The sequence below is a fragment of the Mobula hypostoma genome, chromosome 19 (genome assembly GCF_963921235.1).
Source record: "Mobula hypostoma chromosome 19, sMobHyp1.1, whole genome shotgun sequence".
Taxonomy (NCBI): domain Eukaryota; kingdom Metazoa; phylum Chordata; class Chondrichthyes; order Myliobatiformes; family Myliobatidae; genus Mobula; species Mobula hypostoma.
The window spans coordinates 55616052-55643607 of NC_086115.1; the positions used below are offsets into that span (position 1 = coordinate 55616052).

Here is a 27556-nt window from a genome sequence, read left to right on the forward strand (position 1 = left end):
CCAGATGTCCAAATTTGCAAATCATGACAGATTTAATTCAAGCATACAGCAGGCACTAATCAAGCACAGCTCCATCACAATAATTCAGCATATACTTGATTGCTAACCAATTTACAGCTGGGATTAGCCAGATGAATTTAAGTCAACAGTTTTTGATAACCACCAGTTTATTTATTTAGAGGCACAGAGGAATAAGCCTTTCTAGCTCAAAGAACTGCACTGTCCAGCTAGTTTAACACTAGCCTAATCACAGGGCAGTTTACAATGACCAATTAACCTATACTAACTGGTATGTCTTTGGACTGTTAAAACACTGAGACAGCAGTGTGTCTAAAGAAGGCCCCTGCATGCAAGCAATCTTGTTGGCGAGTAAGAGTCTTCTGGCCCTGAAGTTAGGGGAACTCGAATAAGCGGCACTGTAGATTGTTACACTGAAAGAGCGAGCTGTTGGTTTCCCGTTGTCAGTTGCAGGAGTGACCTCTCTCCCCCTGCCTTGCTAGCGAGAGGAAGAGCCTGTCTGAGGTGTCGAAGCGTTGGGGTGGACAGCAGTTTTCCATGGACTCTAAATTATGGTCTCTGGGGGCTTTGTTATTGCTTGCATGGTGGATTGCGAGGATTGATGCTTTTGCTGCAGAAAGGGGGGGAGTGCTGTTGCTTTTCCTGCTGATCATCATGGGAGGGGGACTTCAGGGTTCTAACATTCTCTGTCACTCATTCTTAGGAGTTTTTTTTTACTGTTTTGTGGATGTCTGCGAAGAGTAAGAATTTCAGGTTGTATGCTGTACACACTCTTTGATATTAAATGGAACTATTGTGGGATGAAGCTGGAACACTGACAGGAAAATCACACGGTCATGGAGAGAACGTACAAACTCCTTACAGAAGACGCCAGAACTGAACCCCAAACTCTGACACTCCAAGCTGTAATAGCACTGCAACAACTGCTGCGTTATCCTGGTGTCCCAGTTAACAGGATCACAAAGCCAGTATATTGACTAAATTCAAGTTGACATACCCACCTGTACCTACTCCGATTTCACAGCCTTCATTCACAAAACACCCCTTTGTTGCCATCCCCCACAAAGTTCACAGTAAATTTATTATCAAATATATACTTGTCAGCATATAGAACCCTGAGATCCATTTTTTGTGGGCATACTCAATAAACACAATAACCATAATAGTTTAAAACTATAACCATCAAACTTTGATAAACATCTATAGTGTGTTGTGGAGAGTATATTCACTGGCTGCATCACACCCATGGAGTTCAACAAAATCCTACAAAAAGTAGTGAATACGGCCCAGTCTATCACTGAGAACCACTGTATGGCTCTCCCTACCATTGAGCACATCTACATGAAGCATTGGCACAGGAATTAACATCCATCATCAGGGACTCCCACAATCCAGGTGATGCTTTCTTCTTGCTGTTGCCTTCAGAAGGCGGCACAGGAGCCTTGGGACTCACACCACCAGGTTTAGGAACAGCTATTACTTCTCTTGAACCACAGGAGATAACTTCACTCAACGTCACTTGCCCCATTATTGAAATGTACATTGGTATGGTCTTTCATTGATCCTATTATGGTTATTATTCTACCATTGATTTGTTGAGTATGGCTGCATGGAAATGAATCTCATGATGGTACATGTACTTAGAAAATAAATTTACTTTGAACTTTCTGAACTTTGAAAAACAATGGAAGACCGCACCAACTGAGCATACAACCGATACGCAAAAGACAACTGCAAGTTCAAAAGTAAATTCAAAACTAAGTGGAGAGGAGAAGATGGCGGCGCGACGCAGCGCGCAGCCACTCCGGTGGTGAATATCTGTTATTTGTCAAGTAGGGTGCCATGCACAATTCTGATTTGATGGAGCCAGACGTGAGAGCACGGAGGAACATCTGGTGAAACTTCTGAAATGCCTGTTTCGCTGCCGCTGCTACTGTGTGATCTGAAATCTCTGGAGGGGAAGGCCCCAAATCCTCGGCTTTGCTTGTTGCTTGGCGGCCGGGGCGGAGTCGAAGCGCTCGGCAGAGATGGTGCTCGGTGCTCAGTGTCGGAGGGCTGGTCGAAGGCTCAAAGTTTTCGGATGAACTCAGAGTCGGCTGTGGTCGGGTGCTTCCAGGATGCTGCATCGGCAAGTTTGCGGAGCTGGAGGCTCATGGCAGGGAGATTTTCTCCCTTCTACCGTCTGCGTGAGATGTTGGGGCTATCGGGACTTTGAGACTTTTTTTTACCGTGCCCATGGTCTGCTCTTTATCAAATTATGGTATTGCTTTGCACTGTTGTATCTATATGTTATAATTAACACAACATACATCAAAGTTGCTGGTGAACGCAGCAGGCCAAGCAGCATCTATAGGAAGAGGCGCAGTCGACGTTTCAGGTCGAGACCCTTCGTCAGGACATGTTATAATTATGTGGTTTTTGTCAGTTTTAGTCTTGGTCTGTCCTGTGTTTCTGTGATATCATACTGGAGGAACACTGTATCATTTTTAATGCATTCATTTCTAAATGACAATAAACAAGGACTGAGTGTCCTCATAATCTAATCTAAATAAATAGTATAATATAATATATAAATAAGCAATAAATATCAAGAACATGAGACAAAAAATTCTTGAAAGCGAGTCCATAGGTTGTGGGAACATTTCAATGATGGGGCACATGAAGTTGAGTTAAGTTGGATCTCCTTTGGTTCAAGACCCTGATGGTTGAGCCTTGTCAGGCCACAAGTCACCACCTCAGCAATTTTGTCCTTTATCGTTAATGGAGAATACATCCCGCCCCGATGACTTGAAGTAATGCAAGCCTTTCTCAATCCTCTTCTAGCAATTTTAGTCTAGCAGTAGATAAAATCCATCTTCCTCTGCCAAGAGCAGAGCAGTTAGTTGTCTTTAAGATTCAAGATTGGTTAATGTCTTTTCCAGTACACGTGTAAAGGAAAATGAAATAATTGTTATCCCAGATCCAATGCAGCACACAGAAAAATAAAATTAAAAATAAAAATAATAAAACACAACAAATATAAATTCTAAAGATAGCCTATACACTGTATATAGATACTTTGTTATGTCATTAAGTAACGCTAGGCTAGGAGAGCCTGTACATCAGGTGACTGACTGGAAATGATAAAGTGGTGGTGGTTGGGGGTGTGGAGGGGTAGGTTAGTGGGTGGAGGTGTTGATCAGTCTTACTACTTGGGCAAGTGACAGTGTTTTGAGTCTGGTGGTCCTGGTATGGATGCTACATAGCCTCCTCCCTCACGGGAGTGGGACAAACAGTCTGTGAGCAAGTCATGGGTGCAATCTTTCATGTTACCAACATGGAAAAGGGCAGTATAAAGTACTCATTCAGTATATTACTGTTTCCATAAGTAAATGGAAATGGTGGAGTAGACTCGAAGGGCCAAATAGTCTAATTCTATATCCTTGGTCCTCAATCAGCCCCATCTTCTATTACTATTCATTCAGAGTCTACAAGCAATCCAAAGACTAACTGAAGGAGATCTTCCTTGTTGAATATGTACCACTGCCAGTCCCCTTGGACACTACCATTATTTTGATCATTGCAATCTTAAAAGATGTACAACTTTCATTTGTCCTATAAATACATTTCTTACATGCTCATCACATTTTAACATGCATTTAATTTTACTTGGGAGTTATTTGCCAAACTACCTAGTGAAACTGATATTGACACTGACAATGAAGTCAAAGCAAATTAAGTACCAATAGGACGAGAAAATCTGCAGGTGCTGGAAATCCAGCCAAAACAGACAAAATGCTGCAGGAACTCAGCAGGCCAGGCAGCATCAGGATTCGTGAAGAGTCTCACCCAAAATGATGACTGTTTACTCTTTCCCATGGATGCTGCCTGGCCTGCTGAGTTCCTGAGTTTTGTGTGCTGTTTAAATGTCAATAGGTGCAGCTGGTGACTGCAATCAGGCCAACTTCAATCTGAAATTGTTAAAACTGACTTATGAATTATCACAGAATAATCTTCATGCAGAATTACAGTTCACGATTAGGAAGATTGGAGATGATACGAAAATTGGTAATGTGGTGGATGGTAAAGAACAGTTTGAAGATTCAAAAGGACCTAAATCAAATGGGAAAGTGGGCAAAGGAACGGCAGATGCAATTTAACTCAGACCAGTGTGGAGTGGTGCATTTAGGGAAGTTAAGGCAGGACTTGACAGGGATCTTGGGAGTGTTGTAGAACAGAAAGACCTTGGGGTGAAAGCTCATAGTTCTCTGAAAGCAGCAACACAGGTAGAAAAGATGAAGGTGCCATATTGGCATACACTCCTTCATCAAAAAGAGCTCTAGATACAAGAAATATCATGTCATATTATCATCATCATCACTATGTGCCATGTCCTATGATGAGGGCGATTATGGTCTTTCCATGCTAATTAGGAAGGTTTCCTGACACAATACGCAGATCAGCTTAGAAGAGGAGAGGCTGTACTTGATCTGGTATTGGGAAATGAACCTGGTCAGGAGTCAGGTCTCTCAGCGGGTTGTGTTTTTTTTTACTTTGGAGATAGTGATCACAATTCTGTCTCCTTTACCATAGCATCGGACAGGGATAGGAACAGAGAACTTAGGAAAGTGTTTAATTGGAGTAAGGGGAAATATGAAACTACCAGGCAGTAACTTGGAAGCATAAATTGGGAACAGATGTTCTCAGGGAAATGTATGGCAGAAATGTGGCAAATGTTCAAGGGATATTTGGATAGCGTCCTGCACAGGTACGTTGCAATGAGACAGGGAAAGGATGGTAGGGTCCAGGAACCATGGTGTACAAAGGCTATTGAAAATCCAGTCAAGAAGAAAAGAAGAGCTTATGAAAGGTTCAAAAAACTAGGTAATGATAGAGATCTAGAAGGTTATAAGGCTAGTAGGAAGGAGCTTAAGAATGAAATTAGGAAAGCCAGAAGGGGCCATGAAAAGGCCTTGGCGAGCAGGATTAAGGAAAACCCCAAGGCATTCTACCAGTATGTGAAGAGCAAGAGGACAAGACATGAGAGAATAGGACCAATCAAGAGTGACAGTGGAAAAGTGTGTATGGAACCGGAGCGGATAGCAGAGATATTTAATGAATACTTTGCTTCAGTATTCACTACGGAAAAGGATCTAGGCGACTGTAGGGATGACACAGCGGATTGAAAAGCTTGAGCTTAAGAAAGAGGATGTGCTGGAGCTTTTGGAAAGCATCAAGTTGGATAAGTCTCCCGGACCGGATGAGGTGCACCCCAGGCTACTATGGGAGGCGAGGGAGGAGATTGCTGAGCCTCTGGCGATGATCTTTGCATCATCAGTGGGGACGGGAGAGGTTCTGGAGAATTGGAGGGTTGCAGATGTTGTTCCTTTATTCAAGAAAGGGAGCAGAGATAGCCCAGGAAATTAAAGACCATGGAGTCTTAATTCCGTGGTTATTAAGCTGATGGAGACGATCCTGAGAGGCAGGATTTATGAACATTTGGAGAGGCACAAGATGATTAGGAATAGTCAGCATGGCTTTGTCAAAGGCAGGTCGTGCCTTACGAGTCTGATCGAATTTTTTTTGAGGAAATGACTAAACACATTGATGAAGGTAGAGCAGTAGCTGCAGTGTATATGGATTTCAGCAAGGCATAAGGTACCCCATGCAAGGCTTATTGAGAAAGTAAGGAGGCATGGGATCCATGGGGACCTTGCTTTGTAGATCCAGAACTAACCTGCCCACGGAAGGCAAAGGTTGGTTGTAGATGGGTCATATTCTGCATGGAGGTACAGAGGAAATGTCAGGGGTAAGTTGTTTTGTTTTTTTTATATAACACAGAAAGCGATGAGTGCGTGGAATGGGCTGCCAGCGACGGTGGTGGAGGCGGATACGACAGGGTCTTTTAAGAGACTCCTAGATAGGGACATGGAGCTTAGAAAAATAGAGGGCTTTGGGTAACCTTAGGTAATTTCTAAGTAAGTACATGTTTGGCACAGCATTGTGGGCCAAAGGGCCTGTATTGTGCTGTAGGCTTTCTATGTTTTTATGATTGTCCTTGGCAAATTTTTCCACAGAAGTGGTTTGCCACTGCCTTCTTCTGGGCAATGGCTACACAAGACAGGTGACCCCAGCCATTATTAATTCTCTTCAGAGATTGTCTGCCTGGTGTCAGTGGGCTCGTAAACCGGAGTTGCGATATGCACCAACTGCTCATACGACATCCCACCACCAGCTCCCATGGCTTCACGTGACTCAGATCGGAGGAGGCTGAGGTGGTGCTACAACCTTGCCCAAGGGTGACCAGCAGGCTAGCAGAGGGAAAGAGCACCTTACACCTCCTTTGGTAGAGGAGGATTTCCAGCACACCACCCAATCATGATTCAATCACGTTACAGCTGTACAAACTGTTGGTGAGACCGCACTTAGAACATAGTGTGCAGTTGTGATTGACGTACTACAGGAACGACGGGATTAAACTCGAGGGTGCAGCCAACATTCATAAGACGAGACGAGAGTGTCACATTCTCGTTATAACTAGATAGACTAGATCGACCGGGACTTGAGCAAAGGAGACTAAGGGGTGTCTCAGAGGTAGTTAAAATCATGAGAGTCATGAGATCACGTATTGCCACAGAGAGTGTGATAGAATGAATTGCAAGGCAAAGTGGCAGGGCAGATATAAATACATTTAAGACGCTTGTAAAAGTTTGTGTATCAGAAGGCTGAGAGAAATACGTATATGTCAAATGCAGACAGATTGGACTAGCTTCTCAAGAAGGTACTTTGGTCAGTTCGGCAGAAGGGCATGTTCCATGATGTACAAATTAATGACTGTAAATACTTGCTTCTGTCTCTCAGAATGGCTTGCACGTTGTGTACTCATGGTTGCTATCAGAGGTCTCAGGACACACACCACCAGGTTCAGGAACAGTTATTACCCCTCAACCATCAGGCTCTTCAACCAGAGGGGACAACTTCATTCAATTTCAATTGCCCACATCATCCCACAACCCATGGACTTACTTTCAAGGACTCTTCACCACATGTTCTCAAAATTTATTGTTTAATAATTTATTGTTTAATTATTTATTATTATTATTCCTTTCATTTTGTATTTGAACCGTTTGTTGTCTTTTGCACACTAGTTGAACGCCTGAGTTGGCATGGTCTTTCATTGATTCTGTTATGGTTATAATTATATTATAGATTTATTGAGTATGCCCACATGAAAATGAATCTCAGGGTAGTATAAGGTGACATATCTGTCATTTGATAGTAAATTTATTATGGGCAGCTTGGTAGCATTGTGGTTAGCACAACACTTTACAATACAGGCGACCTGTATTCCCACCATTGCTCACAAGGAATTTGTACGTTCTCCCCGTGACTGCACGTGTTTCCCCTGGTGTTCCAGTTTCCTCCCACAGTTCAAAGGCCTACTGGTTGGTAGGTTAATGGTTCTGTGATTGGGCTATGATTAAATCATGGGGTTTGCTGGGAGTCGCAGCTCAAAAGACTAGAAGGGCGTATCCCACGCTGTAGCTCAATAAATACATAAATAAAATTAAATTTTTTAAAATACATAAAACTTGGTCAACACAGCATTTGCAGAAACTAGTAATTTACATATAAATAAACAGTCCAATCAAAGAGCAACAAAGGGGAATAAATTTGATTTGATCTTCCCTTGTTCCTTTTCACAAAATCTTCATCACTGAGTTACGTCTGCTTGAAACTGTTTATTTTGATGCACATACTGCTGCAGTCCTCATTGTAATCCACTCCATTATTCAGTAAACAATAAAGAAAAACCTCCACACGACTTTTGGTCAAATCATCAAATTACACTTCGGTCAAAATACTGGCCATTATATGGATGATATTTCTTTGGAAACCCAAGACACTTACATATTAATATGAAGTAGACTATGGAATTTGGTTACATCTTCAATAATACTCTAAGTAAACAGTTTCAAAGCTTCACCTAAATATCATTTGAGAAAATTAAATGCACAGATAACACTTCAGCCGATCAGTCTGAAGAAACTAGCCATACACTCACTGCTGTACAATCCGTGTGTTACATTACTTCAGCAGGTCAGCACTGCTATTATTTTGGGGGAGAAAAAAGAGAAATCACTGATTAGTTATGATATGAAGGCACTTCCAATTATCACCTCTCACATATGGACTGCATTCTCTGGATGCATTCCTTTTGTCACCTTGTGACTATCTCAGACATCCCACCCTGCAAAAACTCATTTCAGGGAGGTAGCACCACCAATTTGCGGGAGACTCCTGGAACTTCCGGGAGAGCTGGGATGTCTGCTATCTGTCAATTCAGGTGATCGGAAGACATTCTGTGTTAAGGTGTAAAATCAGTTGAATTGCACATCTATTTGAGAGGTCAGGTTAAGAGGCCAATAGGGTCGTGGTTAGCACAACGCTTTACAGCACAAGCAACTCGAGTTCAGTTCCTGCTGCTGTCTGTAAGGAGTTTGTACATTCTCCCAGTGACCGCGTGGGTTTCCTCCGGGTGCTCCGGTTTCTTCCCACAGTCCAAAGACGTACCGGTTGATAGGTTACCTGGTCATTGTAAATTGTCCCGTGATAAGGCTAGGATTAATTCGGGGCATTGCTGAGCAGCTCAAAGGGCCAGAAAGGCCCGTTCTGCGCTGTATCTCAATAAATATCCATTTAAAATTCTGGTTGCTAGCTCCAGACTGCCAGACTGTCTGTTTTCCATAAATATCAGAAGCTCCACACGTCACTGCTCTGGCACGCATGATGCTCATTGAAGGTTTTGAATTCAATAAGGTAGTGTGAGAAAAGTTGTAAGCAGAGGAGGTTCTGCAGATGCTGGAAATCCAGAGAAACACAAAATGCTGGAGGAACCCAACAGGTCAGGTAGCATCTATGGTCGAGACCCTTCATCAAGACTGGAAAGGAAGGGGGAAGATGCTTGCCATCTTTACCCTTCCTTTCCAGTCCTGCGGAAGAGTCTTGGTTCAAAATGTTGACAACCTATTCCTTTCCATTGATGCTGTCCAACCTGGTGAGTTCCTCCAGCAATTTGTTTGTATTAGGAAAAGTTATGCTAGTCCAGGGATCAACATTCTTGTGATATCTGATCTGAGTGAGTGAGTGAGTTGCTTATGGTTTAAATTCTAGAGTTCGCATGAAACAGAACCTACAGATGTCGGAACTGAGCTGTAGTTCTAGGCCCGTTGTTCCTTCCCGTGCCTTGTGGTGTAGCCTTGCCGTCTCTTTAGCATTTTGTGCTTTTTTTTAAAACAAGTCGAGTTGCTAGCTCAACGCTCAACCCAGCATGGATGGAAAACATGCAAGGAGCTGGCTGGATTTGAACCCTGAACCTATGTCACCAGCCCTAGTCCAAGTCCAGGGGTTAGGAGTTACACTGTCATGGCCATGGCCTAGTAGGAACTGCACAGTAGCGTACCAGTCAGTGTAACGTTATTACAGCACAGCATCCAGAGCTTAATTCTGCGGCTGTCTATTAAGAGTTTTTTCTCTCTGTGACCACATGATTTCCTCCAGGTGCTCCAGATTTCCCTCCACCTTCCAAAAGCATGCAGGTTAGTAAATTAATTGGTCACATGGGCATAGTTGGGTAGCGTAGGATCACTGGGCCAGAAGAGCCGGTTACCATGCTGTTTGTATAGGGGTGTATGGGGTATGCAGGGAGGAGTAGCACCTCTGGCGAGGGGGCTTGTCGTATCCATACTGGGGCAGCTCATTCACCTTTGAGCCCCACCAGACACTTAGCTCTCAGCTCATGCGATAGCAGCCATATCCTGCTCCAGCAGGCCGGCCAACTCAGATGAGGGTAGCTGGCAGCTTCTATCCCGGTGAGACAGGAACTTGCCTGTCCTAGCATGTGAAGTCATCTCCGGTAGACTGGGCGGACGAGATCTACAGTGAGATCCAAAGGCCAGGAAAGTGGTACTGCAACGCTCCGTGGACAGCAAAGGGCACAGAAAAAGTCACAGTCGTCCCATTGCAACAAAGGAAGACCCCAGCTCGTGATGATTACTACCGGACTTCCAAGGCCGAGAGAGTGGAACTGCCCCAATGCAATGACTTCTCCACTTTAGAATCTCTCCTGATATTGTTGGATATGACAGAAAACCAACATCTATGAAATAAATCAGTTTTCTTCTGTCTCAGGAATTAAACTATGCCTTCCACTCAGATGGAGTGACAAATCCCATTTTCCAGCCAGCAAAGGGATAACATAACTCACTGCCCCAGGGGTACTGTAGCCTGAGAAATCCATTATTTCTGCTCTGGTGCAATTTGTAATTTCATCTTCTCTCAAGATGTCTGCTTTCTAAGTGGTGACCAAGCTGCTGGAGTACACATTTCTCACAACCAAAATAAAGTCAAGCACAATTTTAACACATTTTGTTTTTGAAGAACTCCAAGGCAGCATAGCGGTTAGCACGACGCCATTACAGCTTGGGGAATTTGGAGCTCAGTTCTGGCGCTGTTCTGTAAGGAATCTCTGTACATCCTCCCGGCAGAATGCATGGATTTCCCCCAGGTGATCCCATTTCCTCCCACAATCCAAAGACGTGCTGGGTAGGTTAATTAGTCGTTGTAAATTGTCCCGTGATAAGGTTAGGGTTAATTGGGGTTGTCGGGGTTGCTGGGGCAACACAGCTTGAAGGACCAGAAGGACCTACTCAAACTGTATCTCTAAATAAAGATAAGATCATCTGAAATATGAAATGTATTCTCAGGAGTTACATGCTATAGAAATCATTAGGGTTATACGACAGTCGCTCTGACTTCACTACAAAATTCAACGGGGACTATGTTATATGCATTTTTACAAAACCAAGCTCTCACAAAGTCTTAGTGGATCTATCCTATCATCAGACAGCAACTGTATACCACGCAGCCTACGGCCAGGTTACCAGCATTTCTCTATTTAACAGCATACATGATAATAGCTGATACCGGAAGATGATATCCATTTTACCAAGTAACTATGACAAAATGTTATCACTTCATATCTTTACAACTGTAAAAGTACAAACAACGTATGGCAAGAGAAAATTTTCATTGAGAATGCAAAGAAACCAGACACCCGATATACTAATCCCCTGCTGCGATGCAGGTAATACCACTTTCCAGCTACAGTACATTGGGCCTTGTCCAGTTTGCCTACCGCTTAAACCAGTCCACAGATGATGCCATAGCCTCGGTCCTCCACTGTCTCCTATCCCAACTCAGAAATGATGCCTCATACACCAGGCTGTTGTGCATCGAATTCAGCTCGGCGTTTAACACAATCTTCCCTCAGAGGATGGTGGGTAAACTGTCCTCACTGGGACTCATCTTCTCTGTAACTGGATCTTGGACTTCTTGATGGGAAGACCCCGGTCAGTCTGAGTGGGCAGTGACACCTGAAGCTCCAGCTCAGGGCACTGAACAGGGGTGACCCCAGGGTTGCGTACTTCATCCGCTAGTGACTCACGACTGCACTGCCAGATCCAGCTCAAACTGCATCATCCAGTTCGCTGAATACTACAGCAGTTGGCCTCATCAGCAAGAATGATAAGTAGGCATACAGGGAGAAGGTACAGAGGCTTGTCAAACAGTATGAGAACAAACATCCTGAGCCTCAATGTAGACAAGATTCACCAGGATCCCCCTCTCCCCTTTATTTGTGACATTTACCGGGAGCACTGTATACAAAGGGTCAAAGCATTGTTGAAGATCCATACACCCATCCTATGCAGCACTGCCAGGGAGGTGGTACAGGAGCTTCATGACCAGGATTGCCAGCTTCTTCCCTCAGGCCATGATACAAATGAGTACCCTACCACCACAAAGGTCTCATTACCAGGAGAGCAAGCTGTTTACCTGTGTGGTGCACGACATACATTCTGAATTATATTTTAATAAGTTATTTGTGGCAATAATTTGTTTTAATAACCCACACGGGTGGGTTGCTGGTGCCTTAAAATCAGACACTTCAGGCAGATGTGGCTTGTCAGCTCACGATTGGCAGCTCATCTAGGAGAAGGAAAACTCTGATCTCAAATCTCCGCTGCCTTGCAGCTATCCTCACTCATGGGGAAGGTTTCGGGAGTAAACCCCGAGGGGAAAATCCGGAACTAGAGTCCTATGTTGAGTTCAACACTGATTGGCAACTCCTGCGACACCGCTGGTGCCAAACTGCATCGGTCTCAGCTGTTCCTTTGGGTCATCAGATGCACGGAGAGGGGGAGCTTGTTACCTGGGCAACAGCTTCGATGCACATCCATAGTCAACTCTGTTTTGCCCAACTTCTAACATCTTCATCAATTCAAATATTTCTGCAATGCCCTTCCTGAACTTTAATAAATACCTTGGCCAAAGAGGAAAGTAGATGCTTTTTCTGCTTGCTTAATTTTTTTTTTGCAGTGAACATCTTCTGAAATTCACAGCTCAACTTTAAGAGCAAGTTACAATTTTCAATTTAAAATCCAAATGACAAATGCCATATTTGTGGGTGACAGAAAGGTCTGTCAGCCAATATTTATTTATTTGAGAGAGCAAGAAAATGCCAGAAACACTCAATAGATAACGTAATATAGCACAGGCCTTTCAGCATGCAGAAATTAATCTGCCTGCACGTGATCTATAATCACCCCATACCCTGTCAATCTAATACCTCAAAATGCTGCTGCCCTATCCACCTTCACCAACTTCCCCAGCATCTCGTTCCATGCACAAGTCACTTCGCACTTTAGTGTAAGGGTATTCATCGGGTACGTCAAAAAAACAAACTTCCAAAAATTAGTGAATATAGTGAAAAGAAAAATGCCACCATTTACAAAATGATATCTACCAGAAAACACAACAATAGCACCATACTCATTCTTATCCAGTGTGAGCTCCTGCAGCCCCGATCCCTCCCTCACTTTCTGAAGACGAAGAACTCCTTTATTTTGGCACCAGGACATACCATCTTTACTGTGTAGTCTTAAACCAACGAAGTTAGCTTAAGACTACACAGGAATTAGAATATGATGCACCCCACACTACAGTTACAAAACCAACAGAAGTATCTAACTTAAATACAGTACACAAAGAACATATACACACTTACACATCCCCATTACTAAAGAAATGGAATGTTCTAGTGTGTATGGAGGGAAAGGCACAAGAAAGCCAACCCGAGCACATCAGCTCAGTTGAGAATTAAACTAAACTTTGGTGTCTGACTCTGAATGTATGTAGCATTGCGGAGGGACAACAGTGGGTGTACTGAGGAAGACACTGAGGTGCGTGCACTCACCACAACACCAGAAGGACAAGGCAACGTTTGTGTGTGAGTGAATGCACGTGCAAGGAGTGTGTTTATCATCATCTCAGTTATAGACTTTCAACAAAAAAAATACACAAACCTGTTAAAAAATCTGACTTAAAAATTCCATGCAACAGATTTGTTGAGCAGATTTCACATTGTATTCTTTCAAAAGCATTCTAATCCCATACTCTACAAAGCACTGTTTAATGTTTCAATGCTGAGAATCTGGAAACAAAAATATTACTTCCAAGTTTAGTTTCTAACTTTATTATTGTTTATTCCTCTCCATAGATGCTGCCTGACCTGCTGAGTTCCTCCAGCATTTTGTGTGTGCTGCTCTAGACTCCCAGCAACTGCAGAATCTCGTGTTCAGTCTGCAACTGTCCGATCACCTTGCCAATGAGCAACTTAGCCCCAGTGAGTAACATCTTACCTGTATGAAGCTGAATCTTCCCGATGACTCCCTCCACCAGACCAAGGCAAATAGGGTTCCAGGCCAGCAGCAAATCAGTGGCTGGTAACAAGAAAATATTTATTAGTCCATACGCAAAACAGCCGAACAGTGCAATAAACGGAAGTATTAATGAGAACAATCAGAACTGTCAGAGTGGCTGGAGTAATGCTCTAAATTACACTGCTCTTGGTGTATTCACAGCAAAGTGATGTATTAGACCACAATAAATGTCTTGGCTTCAAACATACAGCAATCATTTTTCACCAAAACCTGCAGGCAACATTGTCAATGATCATTTTTTTAAACTAACAGGGATAGATTTAACTTCAAAAACAGGATTAAGTAGTCAGAGTAATTACAGGGTTAAAGAGGAGTTGCACAAACAATGAATTAGGCATTCACTATATGTATTAAATATTCAAAATATATATGAAAATATGGACACGATGCATATTCCATGACTTGACAGAATATAACCCATCTATTCCATTATAAATCTGTAACAAATTTTGCTTTACTTATACAACCAGTCTCAAATATAACTAACAATCCCTGTCTAATTAGGAGTCATTTTTTAAATCATACAATGAGATGTACAACCACGACTCGGCCATGTGCATTGCTGGAACTCCTTGTAGTACTAAAGGCAAAAATTCCACCACAGACAGCCCCAGGCTCAGCTGCGAAAGGGGGTAGGTTGGACACGTGGCTAGCTACCCCATCCCCTAAAACCCCAGCGCTACAGAAACGCCAACGGGTGCTCCAAAGGCGTCATCCCTGGGAGAGGAAGGATCTTCGATGAGCTACACATGAAGACTGGCCCAAGACAGAGGACTCTGATGAGCTGCTGATGGCAGCCTAGGCCCAGGCAGAGTGACAGGCTCGAGAACAAGACGTCATGTATATCTAAGGCAGAGGTTGATAGATTCGTGATTAGTCACGGCATGAAGGGATACGGGGAGAAAGTAGGAGGATGGGGTTGAGTGGGAAAATGGATCAGCAATGATGAAATGGACGAGCAGACTTGATGGGCCAACTGGCCTAATCCTGTTCCTATATCTTACAGTCTTATGGTGTAAAAACTACCCCAACCCAACTGAAGACGTATTAATAACAGATTTGGGAAACGAATACCTGCAACCACCATACAAAGCACGAGGCTAAAAAGAAATCAAATAAATGAGGAGACTGAATTATTTTATACAGACAAGTCTCTTAGTCAAGCCTGCCTCAGGGCTTCAGCAGTGGAAAAAACTGTAAATTATCCTGTCATGATCAGCAAGATCTGGCTGCGTGCCCTTCCATCAGTCCAAGGGCACAATGATAAACCAGCCAACAGGAACAATTTGTTACCCATGAAACAGTAGCACACCCCACCTCAGCTCTTTGAAAATGGGTTGTTGAGAAACAGGCTATACAATACATCGGTCTTAAGGCATTGGAATTCTAACACGCCAGGGGATGAATAAAAGAATGGGTCCCATTGTTAACAATAGTGAATGTTTGCACCGTCCACAATACCAATTTTTCTGCTGGGATGACAACTAGTCACAGAAGTGCACAAAACAAGAGATGAAGAGTCATTCAACCAAATTCCGCCTTTGACATACAGGCCTGCTTGGCACCGTCCATCATGTACACACATACCCATATTCCCAAAACATGTGATTAAGACTATAAGATATAGCACCAGAATTAGGCCATTTGGCCCATCAAGTCCGTTCTGCCATTTCATCATGGCCGATCCATTTTCCCTCTCAGCCCCAGTCTCCCACCTTCTCCTCAAATCCCTTCATGCCCTGACTAATTAAGAATCTATCAACCTCTGCCTTAAATACACCCAATGACTTGGCCTCCACAGCTGCCCATGACAACAAATTCTGGCTAAAGAAATTCCTCCTCATCTCCACTCTAAAAGGACAGTTCTCTTTTTTGAGGCTGTCCTCGCTCCCACCATAGGAAACATCCTCTCCTCATCCACCATATCAATAGATTTCAATGAAATTATCCTCATTCTTCTGAATTCCAGTGAGTAGATGCCCAGAGCCATCAAACGCTCTTCAGATGACAAGCCTTTCAACTCTGAATCATTTTTATCAACCTTCTTTGAACCTGCTCCAATGTCAGCACATCCTTTCTTAGGTAAGAGGCCCAAAACTGCTCACAATACTCCAAGAGAGTTCTCATCAGTGCTTTATAAAGCCTCAACATTACATCCTTGTTTTTATATTCTCGTCCTCTCATAATGAATGCTAACATTACATTTGCCTTCTTCATCACAGACTCAACCTCCAAATTAACCTTTAGGGAATCCTACACAAGCACTCTGAAGTCCCCTTGCACCTCAGATTTTTGAATTTTCTCCGTTTAGAAAATAGTCTGTGCTTTTATTTCTTCTACTAAAGTGCATGACTATACATTTCCCGATACTGTATTCCATCTGTCACTTCTTTGCCCATTCTCCTAATCTGTTTTTCTATAGTCTCTCTACTTCCTCAAATCTACCTACTCCTTCACCCATCTTCATATCATCCAGAAACTTGGCCACAAAGCTGTCAGTTCCGTCATCCAAATCATTGATGTGTAATGTATTAAGATCTCATCTTTGTTAATTATGTTGCTGTTCCTTTCCGCACCTTGTGGTGCATCGGGTGGCAACTTTGCCATTTCTTTACAATTTTTGTGGGGGTTTTTTTACAAGGTCAAGTTGCTAGCTCAGCACTCAACACAGCACCGATGGAAAGCATGCAGGAGCCGGCCGGATTCGAACCTAGGACCACTCACCTCGAAGTCCAGTGCGGGATACCACTATGCCACTACACATCTTTCTAAGGCAGAACCTTTTATGCCCCTACTGCTGCTTGTTTAGACGAATTCTTCATCTCCCTTCAACCCTTTCTTCAACTACTCCCACTCCCCCCTCAGTTTTTGACCCTGCTTCCAGAAAGCCCACTCTATTTCATCATCATCATCATCATGTGCCATGACTTGGCAATCATGGTCTTTCCATCACCATTATTGTTCTTGGCAAATTTTTCTACAAAAGTGGTTTTACCATTGTATTCTTCTGGGCAGTGCCTTTACAAGATGGACGACCCCAGCCATTATCAATACCCTTCAGAGATTGTCTGCCTGGCATCAGTGGTCACATAACCAGGACTTGTGAGATGCACCAGCTGCTCATACGACCATCCACCACCTGCTCCCATGGCTTCATGGGGCTGAGCAGGTGCTACACCTTGCCCAAGGGTGACCTGCAGGCTAGCAGAGGGAAGGAGCACCTTACACCTCATTTGGTAGAGACGCATCTCCAACCTGCCAACCAGCCGTTCAGTTTAGGTCTCTCAATTTCATAACCACCAGCACAAAGATCATCATCCCATCTCCCCCCCCAATCTTTCCTTACAACTAAAAGTCCTGACAACATTCCCTAATCCCCAGATCAAACAGCACCTGCGGGAGGAAAGGAACGGTTGACCTTTCAGGTTGAAACTTTGCATCAGGATAGAGTCTCGTGGTTCCAAAATGCACCTAGATCTCTTCACACAACATCCAATGCAATCCTACATCACATAGCCAAAACCATCAGGTAGGAAATGGAGAGGCCTGAAGGCACACACTCAGTGATTCAGGAACAGCTTCTTCCCCTCTGCCATCTGATTCCTGAATGGACTTTGAAGCTTTGGACACTACCTCACGTTTTTAATATACAGTATTTCTGTTTTTGCCCATTTTAAAATAATCTATTCAATATACGTAATTGATTTACTTGTTTATTTATTATTATTTTTCTTTCTCTCTGCTAGATTATGTACTGCATTGAACTGCTGCTGCTAAGTAACAAAGTTCACAGCACACGCCAGTGATAATAAATCCGATTCTGATTGCACTCAAGCACTGATGAAATTAGCACTGCTCACAGTCCTGGCATTGGTTCCGTGCTCTGTTTTGCAGCTAAAGGAAAGCATGCCATGTCTATTTAATCACCTGATTGACCACTCTTGCCAAGAACCTATGGACACGCATTCCAAGGTCTCTCTGCTCCACTACACCACTATGGTCCACTTATTTGCATATTCCCTTGTCACACTTTTCCAAATACATTCTCTCACATTCCACTATTAACTCACTTGACTAACCACTCTTGCCAAGCATCCATAGACATGCATTCAATTCAATGGTTCAGTTTATCAAGAGTATGCATACAGAATATAACCTGAAATTTTTACTCTTCACAGACATCCACAAAACAGGGCAACCCCCCACCAAAATATATGACAGAAACATCAAAACCGCAAAGCCCCCCCCCTCACAAGCAGCAGCAAAAGCATTAACCCTCTCCTCCCCCACTTGCTCCAGCAAAAGCACTGAGCCTTTCTCCCCGCTAACCATGCAAGCAATTGCAAAGTCCCCAAACAGCCCTTGATTTAGAGTCCACCAGGAAACTACAGTCCATAACCCAGCACTTCAGTATCTCAATCAGGCTCTGTCTTGCTCGCAAGGGAGAGTGAGATCGCTTCTACAACAAACCAAGAGTGGGACGCCGCCTGCTCGCGGTTTCGATGTTACAATCTGCTGCATTGCTTCTCCCAGTCTGGGGTGGGAGGTGGGGGAAGGGGGGGAAGAGTCCTTTCTGCAAGGTTTCTCAGCTCCTCTACACCACTATGCTCCACTTGCTTACACATTCCCTTGTTCCACTTTCCCAAATACATTCCCTCACACTCCAGTCGGCTTGATTCAATCCAATATTAACTTTATTTGGAGATACAGCACAGTAACAGGCCATTTCGGCCACTGCTGACGAAATACACCCCACGTGACCAATTAACCTACTAACCTGTCCCCCTTTAGGTGGAAGGAACCCAGCGCAGCTGGGGGGAACCAAGAAGGTCACAGAGAGAACGTACAAATTCCTTACAGACAGCAGCGTAATTGAACCCAGATCGTTGGTTACGCTAACTGCTACACTACCATGCTGTCCCTTTGCCGACCAATGCCTAAACAATTTACATATCTCTTATTGTTTATTTTTTGGCGTGTGCCTGCATGCATGCGAGTCTGTGTGCGTGCGTCCGTGATGATGTCTTTTTCATGGCTTTTACAAGGCGCAGAGCGAGAGAGAGACTGTGTGGGACGCCACAGACATTCTTCGCAGTATCTTTCCCTTTTGTTTTACGAGGTCAAGTTGTGATCTCAACACCCAACCCGGGACGGATGGAAAGCGTACTCGGGAGCGGACCCGACTGGTTTCGAACCGGGAACCTCCGCTCCCGGGTCCAGCGCCGATGTCGTTGCGCCACCAGCCGGCCCACATATCTTTTATTGTAATGGTCAAAGAGGATAGAATGTGATAGAAACTTCAAATGGTTCCAGTTAATATCAGAGAATTTATACATTATACAACCTGAAATTCTTGTTCTTCGCAGACATCCATGAAAAACAGAAGAGTACCCCAAAGAATAAGTGCCATTAAAAATATTAGAACCTTAAAGCTCCCTCTCCCGCCTCCCATGCACAAGCAGCAGCAAAGCATCAACCTTCCCCCTCCCTCACTTAATTCAGCAAAAAGCAGCAGCTCCCACCACCCACCAAGCAAACAAGTAGCAAAAGCCCAGAAGTGGCAATTAACTAGCAAGCTCTTTGCAGGTGGAACAAGGTGATTACCCAATCTGTTTTTGGCTCCCTCATTGTCGAGAACACAATATAAGCATTGAATTCAGGATATTTGCAATGCAAATCAGCACTGGGAAGGTGTGTTCAGAGCCCCAGGATTGAAAAGGATGTGGAACGATGGGTGTGGCATCTCTTGCAATTGCAGGAAAGGTAGACCAAGCTTCCTGAAGGGGACCACCCTTCATTAATGTTGGAAGGAGAGGAGACGGGGAGATGTAACATATTCAAAGTGAAGGAAATTACAAAGGATATTTGTTGTACGAGTATGTTGATGGGTTAATAAAACGAGAAGGTGGTATACCCTTATTCTGGGTGGGATAAGAGGTGGTGAGAGAAATAGTTATGGAACTAGAACAACATTGTTGTGAACCTCAACTGTGGCAAAGGAACAGACCACTGTTGCGTGAAGAAGGCAGACGTATCTGAGGCACTGGTGCTGAAGACAGAAAAGGTGGTTAAATTTCTGTTCAAGAGCAGCAAGCAGCACCACAGGTCACCAGAGAAAGATGAGATGATTACAAATGAAATGGGATGTGTTTGACATTCCTTGCTGGTTGCTACATTTTAGAACCATAACACTGAAGTTCAGGTAGGGAAGTTACAACTACAGATTAACAAAATAATGTTGCGGCTGAGTCAACATAACAGAATCAGACAAGAAGATACTGAAGGTTAAAGAGCAGAAAATTAAGTGTCAACCCAGTAATATATTTATCCAGTGGTTGCCCAAATGAAGCCCTTCTGGTGATAGGTGGGGAACAAAGTAATATCTGGTCTTCATTAATACGGATGTAAAATTCACAATCACATTTCCAAATAACTGCTGATTCAATCCACATGAATGCAAAAGAGCATCTATAGAGTAGAGTACAGGCGATCATTCAATCCACAGTAACTACCAGTTCATTGCATAAATAGCAAACCCCTTTCTCTGTGCTTCTCTGCATCTCTGCGGAAATCAGAATCAGGTTTAATATCACAGGCAACACACACAAAATGTTGGAGGAACTCAGCAAGCCTGGCAGCATCTATGGAAAAGAGTAAACAGTCGTCATTTACTGAAACATCGGCTGACGGATCTCGGCTTGAAATGTCGACTGTTTGCTCTTTTCCACAGATGCTGCCTGACCTGCTGAGTTCCTCCAGCATTCTGTGCGCGCTGCTTTGGATTTCCAGCATCTGCAGATTTTTTTTTGTTTTTTGCACAATGCAGTACATAATAATAGAGAAAAATCTGTGAATTAAGTAGGTAGTACAGCTACTTACTTATTATGGTGCAACTACTTTGTGTAAAACCCTCTCCTTTTCCTAACCATGATTCCCCTCACCCTACCTCCTTCCAACTTTCAGGCCACAATGGAGACCCATATCAGAATCAGGTTTATCATCACTCACATATGACATGAACATTTTTTCTTTTGCTACAACAGCAGTACAGTGCAATACATAAAATTACTGCAGAACTGCACAAATGTCTTAGGCACCCTAGCTATACATATGTGCCTAAGACTTTTCAACAGGACTGCACATTGAAAAATTAACAAGGTGAGCACACCTTTTTATTTTGTCAATGTGGAAAGAAAACTTAAAAAACTAGAGGGCTCAGGTTTAAGGTGACAGAAGGAAAACTTCAAAGGGACTTGAGGGGCAACTTCACACACGATGGTGCGGATATAGAACTAACCTCTTGCCAAGCAATTCTTGCACTGCGCACAGCCCACTCCCTCCCCTATTAACAAGTAATTTCAACCAGTAAATTACAGTCATTACTACATACTGTTTGGAAATTTCCTTGTGTCACTGCAAGGTCTTTTGTCTACTGCTTAAAAAACTATCGTCCTCTGGCTTTTACCCCTCTGACGACAAGAATAGTTTCTTCAGAATCACTTTGCCAAAACCTGACTCTGAACCCCTCAGTCGAAATGCCTCCCAACCACCTCTGCTCCAAGTACATTCCCAACTTCTCCAACCTGTCATTAACACCCTCTACCTTGAGGGATCGTAAATCATACAATCTTACAGATAATTTAGACTTTATTAAAGATTTTTCAATTGCAATTGGAGCCAGCAAGAAACCCATGCCCACTAGGACTGTATAACATACCTTTTAAGGTGTTAGGACTATACTAGGGATTCCTAGGAACTGCATCAAGCATATACTCGCACCAAAGCCGGCTGGTGGTAGGGATTGTCAAGAACAAAGCGGCTGTTAGAAACCAAGCAGGTGGATGACACACCTTTAGATCCAACCCAATAATAATGTTCAAAGTCAAAGAAATGTATTTGATCCTTTATTAAACAGCTTGCAAAACAAACAATGAAGCAATAAAGCTAATTAAACTAAAGCTAGTGATATTAAATCTAATTAAGTGTGCTTAAGTGGAATTAAACAGTCAACAGAAAACATACCAGGCTATCCCTAGCTCCAACTCACCCCAACCTAAAGCATGAATATGTAACTAAACTCTTGGCTTTTTCAACACCCCCACCCACGTGACTAACTACCAAAATAAACGTGCAGCACAGAATACAATGCAAATAGAAAATATGGCCCCTACGAAGAGGGTGAAGAGGGTGCAGAGGGGCTTCAGGGAGATTCCGACAAGTTCAGTGAATGGGCAAAAGCATGGCAGATGGAATGGAATGTGGAAAACTGCAAGGACATCAACTCTGGTAGAAAAAAGGAAAGCAGGTTTGCTTGAAAATAGATTTGAAAGGTGTTGGTGTTTCAAGGGAACCTGGCTATCCTTCTGCACGCACTGCTGAATGTGTAGGTACAGTAAGAGCTTTAGAAGACAAATTGTACATTATATAAGATGATGTGCTGCTACAAACAACCTGCACCAATTATATTGCACCATGTTCACTCTGCCCCTGAAATATTGTATAGAGGTCTGAACTCCCCACTCTGCTATCAAAGACTGCTGCAAAGGTTCACCAGATTGTGTTACAAAGAGATTAAGCAGATTGGGTCCATGTTCTTCATTCTTTGCAATTTAATACCAGCTTGTTTTCTCTTTCCAACAAAGGGTCTCTTTCCACAGATGCTGCCAGACCTTCTGACTGTTTCCACCATTTTCTGTATTTCAGATTCCAAGCATATCCAGTCTTAAAAATTTTTTTTTCAATTGGAATTATGCTTGCTTAGAGTTAGCAGAGTGAGAGCTCTTTGAAGTATATAAAATACATATGGAACTTGACAGGGTAGAACAGGAAAGATACTTTCACTGGCTGTGTAAAGCAGGGGGTCCCAACCATGGAAGAAGATGGCGCCAGCGAACGTGAGCAAGGGCGACATTCTCAAGACGGTTTACAAAGCTACCCCTTTCATTTCTTCTACATCTTCCTTTTACTTCAAATGTTGCTTTGCTACCGTTGGATCCAATTATCTAGTCTGGTGGTGTGTTTTTAGGCCGATCGAGTAATCTCCAAGAGGGTTATGACCAAACCCTGTGGCATGGGAGTCAGGAAGCCTGGAGACGGGGCGCAAGCTGATGATCGACTCTATTTCTCGTCAGTCTCATGACTGCAGCACCAGGGAAGATTGAAATCGTCAAAGCGGGTGTGGAGGCAAGCAAGAGTTCAGTGCTGTCTATCAACCCCTTACTCTCTACTGCCAGAGGAAGGTGTCTGTGTGAAGCACTCTCTCTGGCTCTTTCTCACTCGCTGCTCCTGAGGGAAGGTTCTTGTGCTCTCTCTCTCTCTTTCCCTCGATGCTATCGGAGGATCGTACCGAAGCAAGACTGAATCGACACTGTTTGTGGGTTGTGGACTCTGATTCACGCAGGATGTGTTTCTAGTTGCTCCTTTTTCGTTGCTATTTTGAACAATTTTGAATTGGAGTGGCTGCAAATAAGGAACACTGAGCTGAACTGAAATATGCCTTTTGATTTTGTGTTGTTTGCTCATCTTTGCTGCCATTTGTGCGATTCGTTTTTATTTGCGCATGGAGGGGAGGGAGTTGATTTCTTTTTCCTTTGAATGGGTTCATGGTTTTTCTTTGTTTTGTGGTTATCTGTGGGGACGATGAATCTCAGAGCTGTATGCTATATTTGGGATCTCTGAATCCCTTGATCACTACTATTTACTGAGGGGTCCGTGGACCCCACGTTGGGAACCCCTGGTATAGAGTCTCAAAATAAAGGATCAAATATTCAGGACAGGGATGGAGAACAAGTTTCGACACTTGGATAGTAATGAAGCTTTGGGATTTTCTGCTTGGGGCTGGTGCTCTGTTGCAGAACATCTATTCAACAGATCAACAGATATTTAGATGCCAAGGGGATCAGTGGATATTAGACTACTACAGGATCTTATTGAGTGGTGCTGTATTTAGGAAAGGCTGAATGGTCTACTCCCATTTCTGTTCTTCACTTTCTTACATTAGGTTCCGTTCACATCAAGAAACAAATTATTTTAGTATGATCTGCCCTTCACAATTCCTTTTACCATGACTTGGATTGCATCTTATTTCAATGGTAAAGTAAACAGAAGAACTCACTTTGTACTTGGCTTCTCTCCCCTAATCTCCTTCTGCTCACCTTAGTCAACCCCAATTCTCAATCTTCTCATTCATCACTGTAGTGGACTTTTGACAGTGTTTCTGAAAATCCTTTGTGATCTTTTCTCTAGTCAATCTAATTTGGCAAAATTATCATATTACATTGTCACACATTCCCTTTACCTTCTTTCTCTTATTCACTTCATTGAGTGAGCTCTGGGTTTCGACATTCTACCTTTCTTCCGGCTTGGAACGTACTCAAACCAAAGAATTCTGATTCCAACAGATTTCTTTGACGTACCTTTGCTCTACGCCCTTTCCAATCAACCCAATGACGCTATCATCATTATGCTTCCCTGTTGTGTGAAATCCACACCAGCATTAGGGACACCACACCACTGACAACTGATTAAAGGCATACTTATATTCAGAGTCTTAAACCCAAAGACCAAATATCCCATTCTATAGATGCTGCCTGACCTGCTGCATTCCACCAGTATTTTGTGTGTGTTGACCAAATACAAGAATTCACTAGCCATTGAGATTAAATCTGCTTCTTGGTAAACAAAGGGAAGCCATTTTTCTGACCAAGTTCTAGACTTGAATGTTGGTTCTACAGCCTGTGTGATCCCAGGCTCTCACTTCTTCAGGGTTTTGGTGAGGAATTAAATCTCTAATCCAAGATCTCTAACCTATTGTTTCTGAACTCCTCCAACCAAACAGTACCATATTCATAGTCCAGTCCAGTGCAACCCATTGTTTTGGTTAATTTTGTCCCGAAGCTGATCTACTGGCTAATCATAAACACAAGAGAGTGAGAGAGAGCCCTGAAGAACGGGCTCAACGCAAAGCATTGCTAGTTTATTCATTCCCATAGATACTACCTGACCTGTTGAATTCCTCCAGCATTTTCTGTGCATTTCTACTGGCTGATATTATCTTCATTTTCCAAGTCAGGTTGTATACCATCCTAGTTATAAGTACTGAGCTAATCAACCAGACAAGATTGAAATTATTTTCTGCTAACAATTCACACAGAGATCTCAATGGTAATACAGGTCTGGTGGTCTTATGACTCATCACTTAGCTTTAGTTCTCTTATTACCATGGTAAACTCCAGCTCTTCCGTCTGCTGCTGAAAGCCACTGAGAATGATGAATAATGGTGCATTGTTTCTCATCTCACTACAGACAGCTGATGACTTTCAAATTAAGTTTAAATTCTCAGAAAGCAGGAAATCTTTCCACTTTATGGTTACCATTTAGTAAAGCTGAGAAAATGTTACTTTGGTGATTATTAGCCATTCCAGTAATATTTCAGGGATTATTAACTGACATCAATTTCAGCTCAAAACAATTTCTGATTCAAAATCCAGGAGATTCAACCTTTCATTACTAATCTCCGTTATTCTTTAGATGTTCTTGGAGAACCTTCAAGAGGACCACAACCTTGTCATTGGGTTTGGAGGCTTGCGTGCATCAATGACCCAGAGAGCTATGTTGGCTGGAGTCAGGACCTTGTTCTTTGATTGTTAGTAGAGTTCCCTGTGCCAAACAGGTCAAAGGGTAGAGGCCAAACTAAGAGTCATCCACCAGTCCTCCAGGTTCAAGGGTTCAGCTCAAAGCTAACAATCCTGACTGGTCAAAAAACAATTGTTAGAGAAACAGCAATGAAGAATCCTTCTATATCTGTGTGAGACAGTATAGAAACGAGGACCCGGAACCACACCTGGGACACAACAGAAAAGATGGCCAAGCGCAGACAGAGATGGAGGATGCTGCCCTAAATGCTAGCGGCATAATGGGCAACAGCAAGTTCTTGGAGAACTTCAGAGCATTAACTACCCACAGGTAATCACATCCAAATGTCAGTCAAAACCAAACACTTCTTTTTCTCTCTTCTGTAACGGCTGCTTGAAGCCTTTGATAACGGACATATGCTATCTGACATTCATTCTACAGGACACAATCCAGCAAAGTCTTCTTTCCTCGTTAGTGATAAATGCAATGAGGAAGTATTACCAAACACAAGAAATTCCACACATGCTGGAAATCCAAAGCTACACACACACACACATACAGTGCTGGAGGAACGCAGCAGGTCAGGCAGCATCTATGGAAAAGAGTCGACTTTTCAAGGCTGAGATGCTTCTTCAGGTCTCAATACTCTGATGAAGATATTTTACAATGTGCCCCCCCTCCAAACAGTCCCCAAATCACATTTTACCCCCATTGGCACTTGAGGTCTACTTAATTATTTTTAATTTATTTATATTAGTATAGTTCAAGTCCTGTTATCTAGACCTTTCATCAGACCAGGTTTTCTACTCAATAGTTAATGAAACATTTCAAATGGAACTACCATTCTAATACAGACCTTTCCCTCAGGGCAACGGTGAAAGGAATGGAAAATGAGCTGTGATTTATATCAAAAATTAGACTCAACCCTAATAGTCTGTTGATGCTCAAAGTCTTATTTAATAGTAATAAAGCTGCCAGGGTGAAGAGGTCACAGTGAGGGCTGGGGCGGGGGGGGGGGTCTAAATATTTGGAAAAAAACATCAGTAATGGGAAGAGATTGGAACAGAAAGCAACATGAGATCTCCAGCCAACCTCATTTAATCCCGACTGTGGGAAAAATAAACACTAATATATAAACAAAGAATGTGCCAAAAATAGGTTTCATAATTTCTCAATCACGGAAACGAATATTTCCCCGACAGCTTCCAGCAATACAATGGAATCCACCCTCCCGAGCAAGATGGAAAATGAGTTTTGTTTCGAGGGGTTTAGAACAAAGCAGTACATTTAATGGCCTAATATGGACAAATTATTGGAACAATACTTCATGCTACTGGTGTAGGTACTTAAGCAGGCCAAATATTACACGCGAGAACAGCAGATTGCAAAACTGACAGTGCACAGCTAATTTCTTGGAAGGCCAAAAAATGTACTACGCTGCTTGTAAATAGATTATTTCATCATGGTTGAAGAACAGTGAACAAGAGCTTCGAGGTTTCTGCAAAGATGCAGGTACTGTACATTCAAAAATCAGATTTTTCACTTAACTCAAAAGTTCAGTGCAACACAGTTTCTTGATAAAAACGACATCTCCAGCTGGCTGAGCTGGATAAGAAACAGACGCGTGACTGCTGGTATGATTAAATAGAATTCTCATCAACTGTATTTCATCCAATAAGATGCATCAAGGCTTGAAACAGAAACTGCAGAGAGCTGTGCAAACAGCTCAGCACATCACAGAAACCAGCCTTTCCTCCACAGACTCCAATTATACTTATTGATGCCTTGGTAAAGCAGCCAGCATGATCAAAGACCACAGCCTGGACATTCTCTCTCCTCCCTCTCCCTTCAGGCAGAAGATACAAAAGCCTGAAAGCACATACCACCAGGCTCAAGGACAACTTCTATTTAACTGTACTGAGGCTATTAAATGGTCCTTCTAGTACATCAAGGTATTCTACACCATTCTCCTCTCTACCACCTCAATGAACTGTAGGGATGACATACGAGTTTCTCACTGTACGTCAGTACACATGACAAAATAAACCAACTCAATGACCACGGCGTGTATGTCCGTGCTCTCT

At 43.0% G+C, this 27556-nt stretch overlaps 1 protein-coding gene across 3 annotated transcripts in view; it reads right to left on the minus strand.

Moving 5' to 3' along the window:
• Positions 1–27556, minus strand: part of inpp5f (inositol polyphosphate-5-phosphatase F) — a 284383-nt gene that overhangs the window by 151757 nt on the left and 105070 nt on the right. For all 3 annotated transcript variants that reach the window (XM_063071927.1, XM_063071926.1, XM_063071928.1), the window contains exon 2: positions 13758–13838. In XM_063071927.1, coding sequence (XP_062927997.1) covers positions 13758–13838 — 81 coding nt within the window. The remainder of the gene's footprint in view (positions 1–13757; positions 13839–27556) is intronic.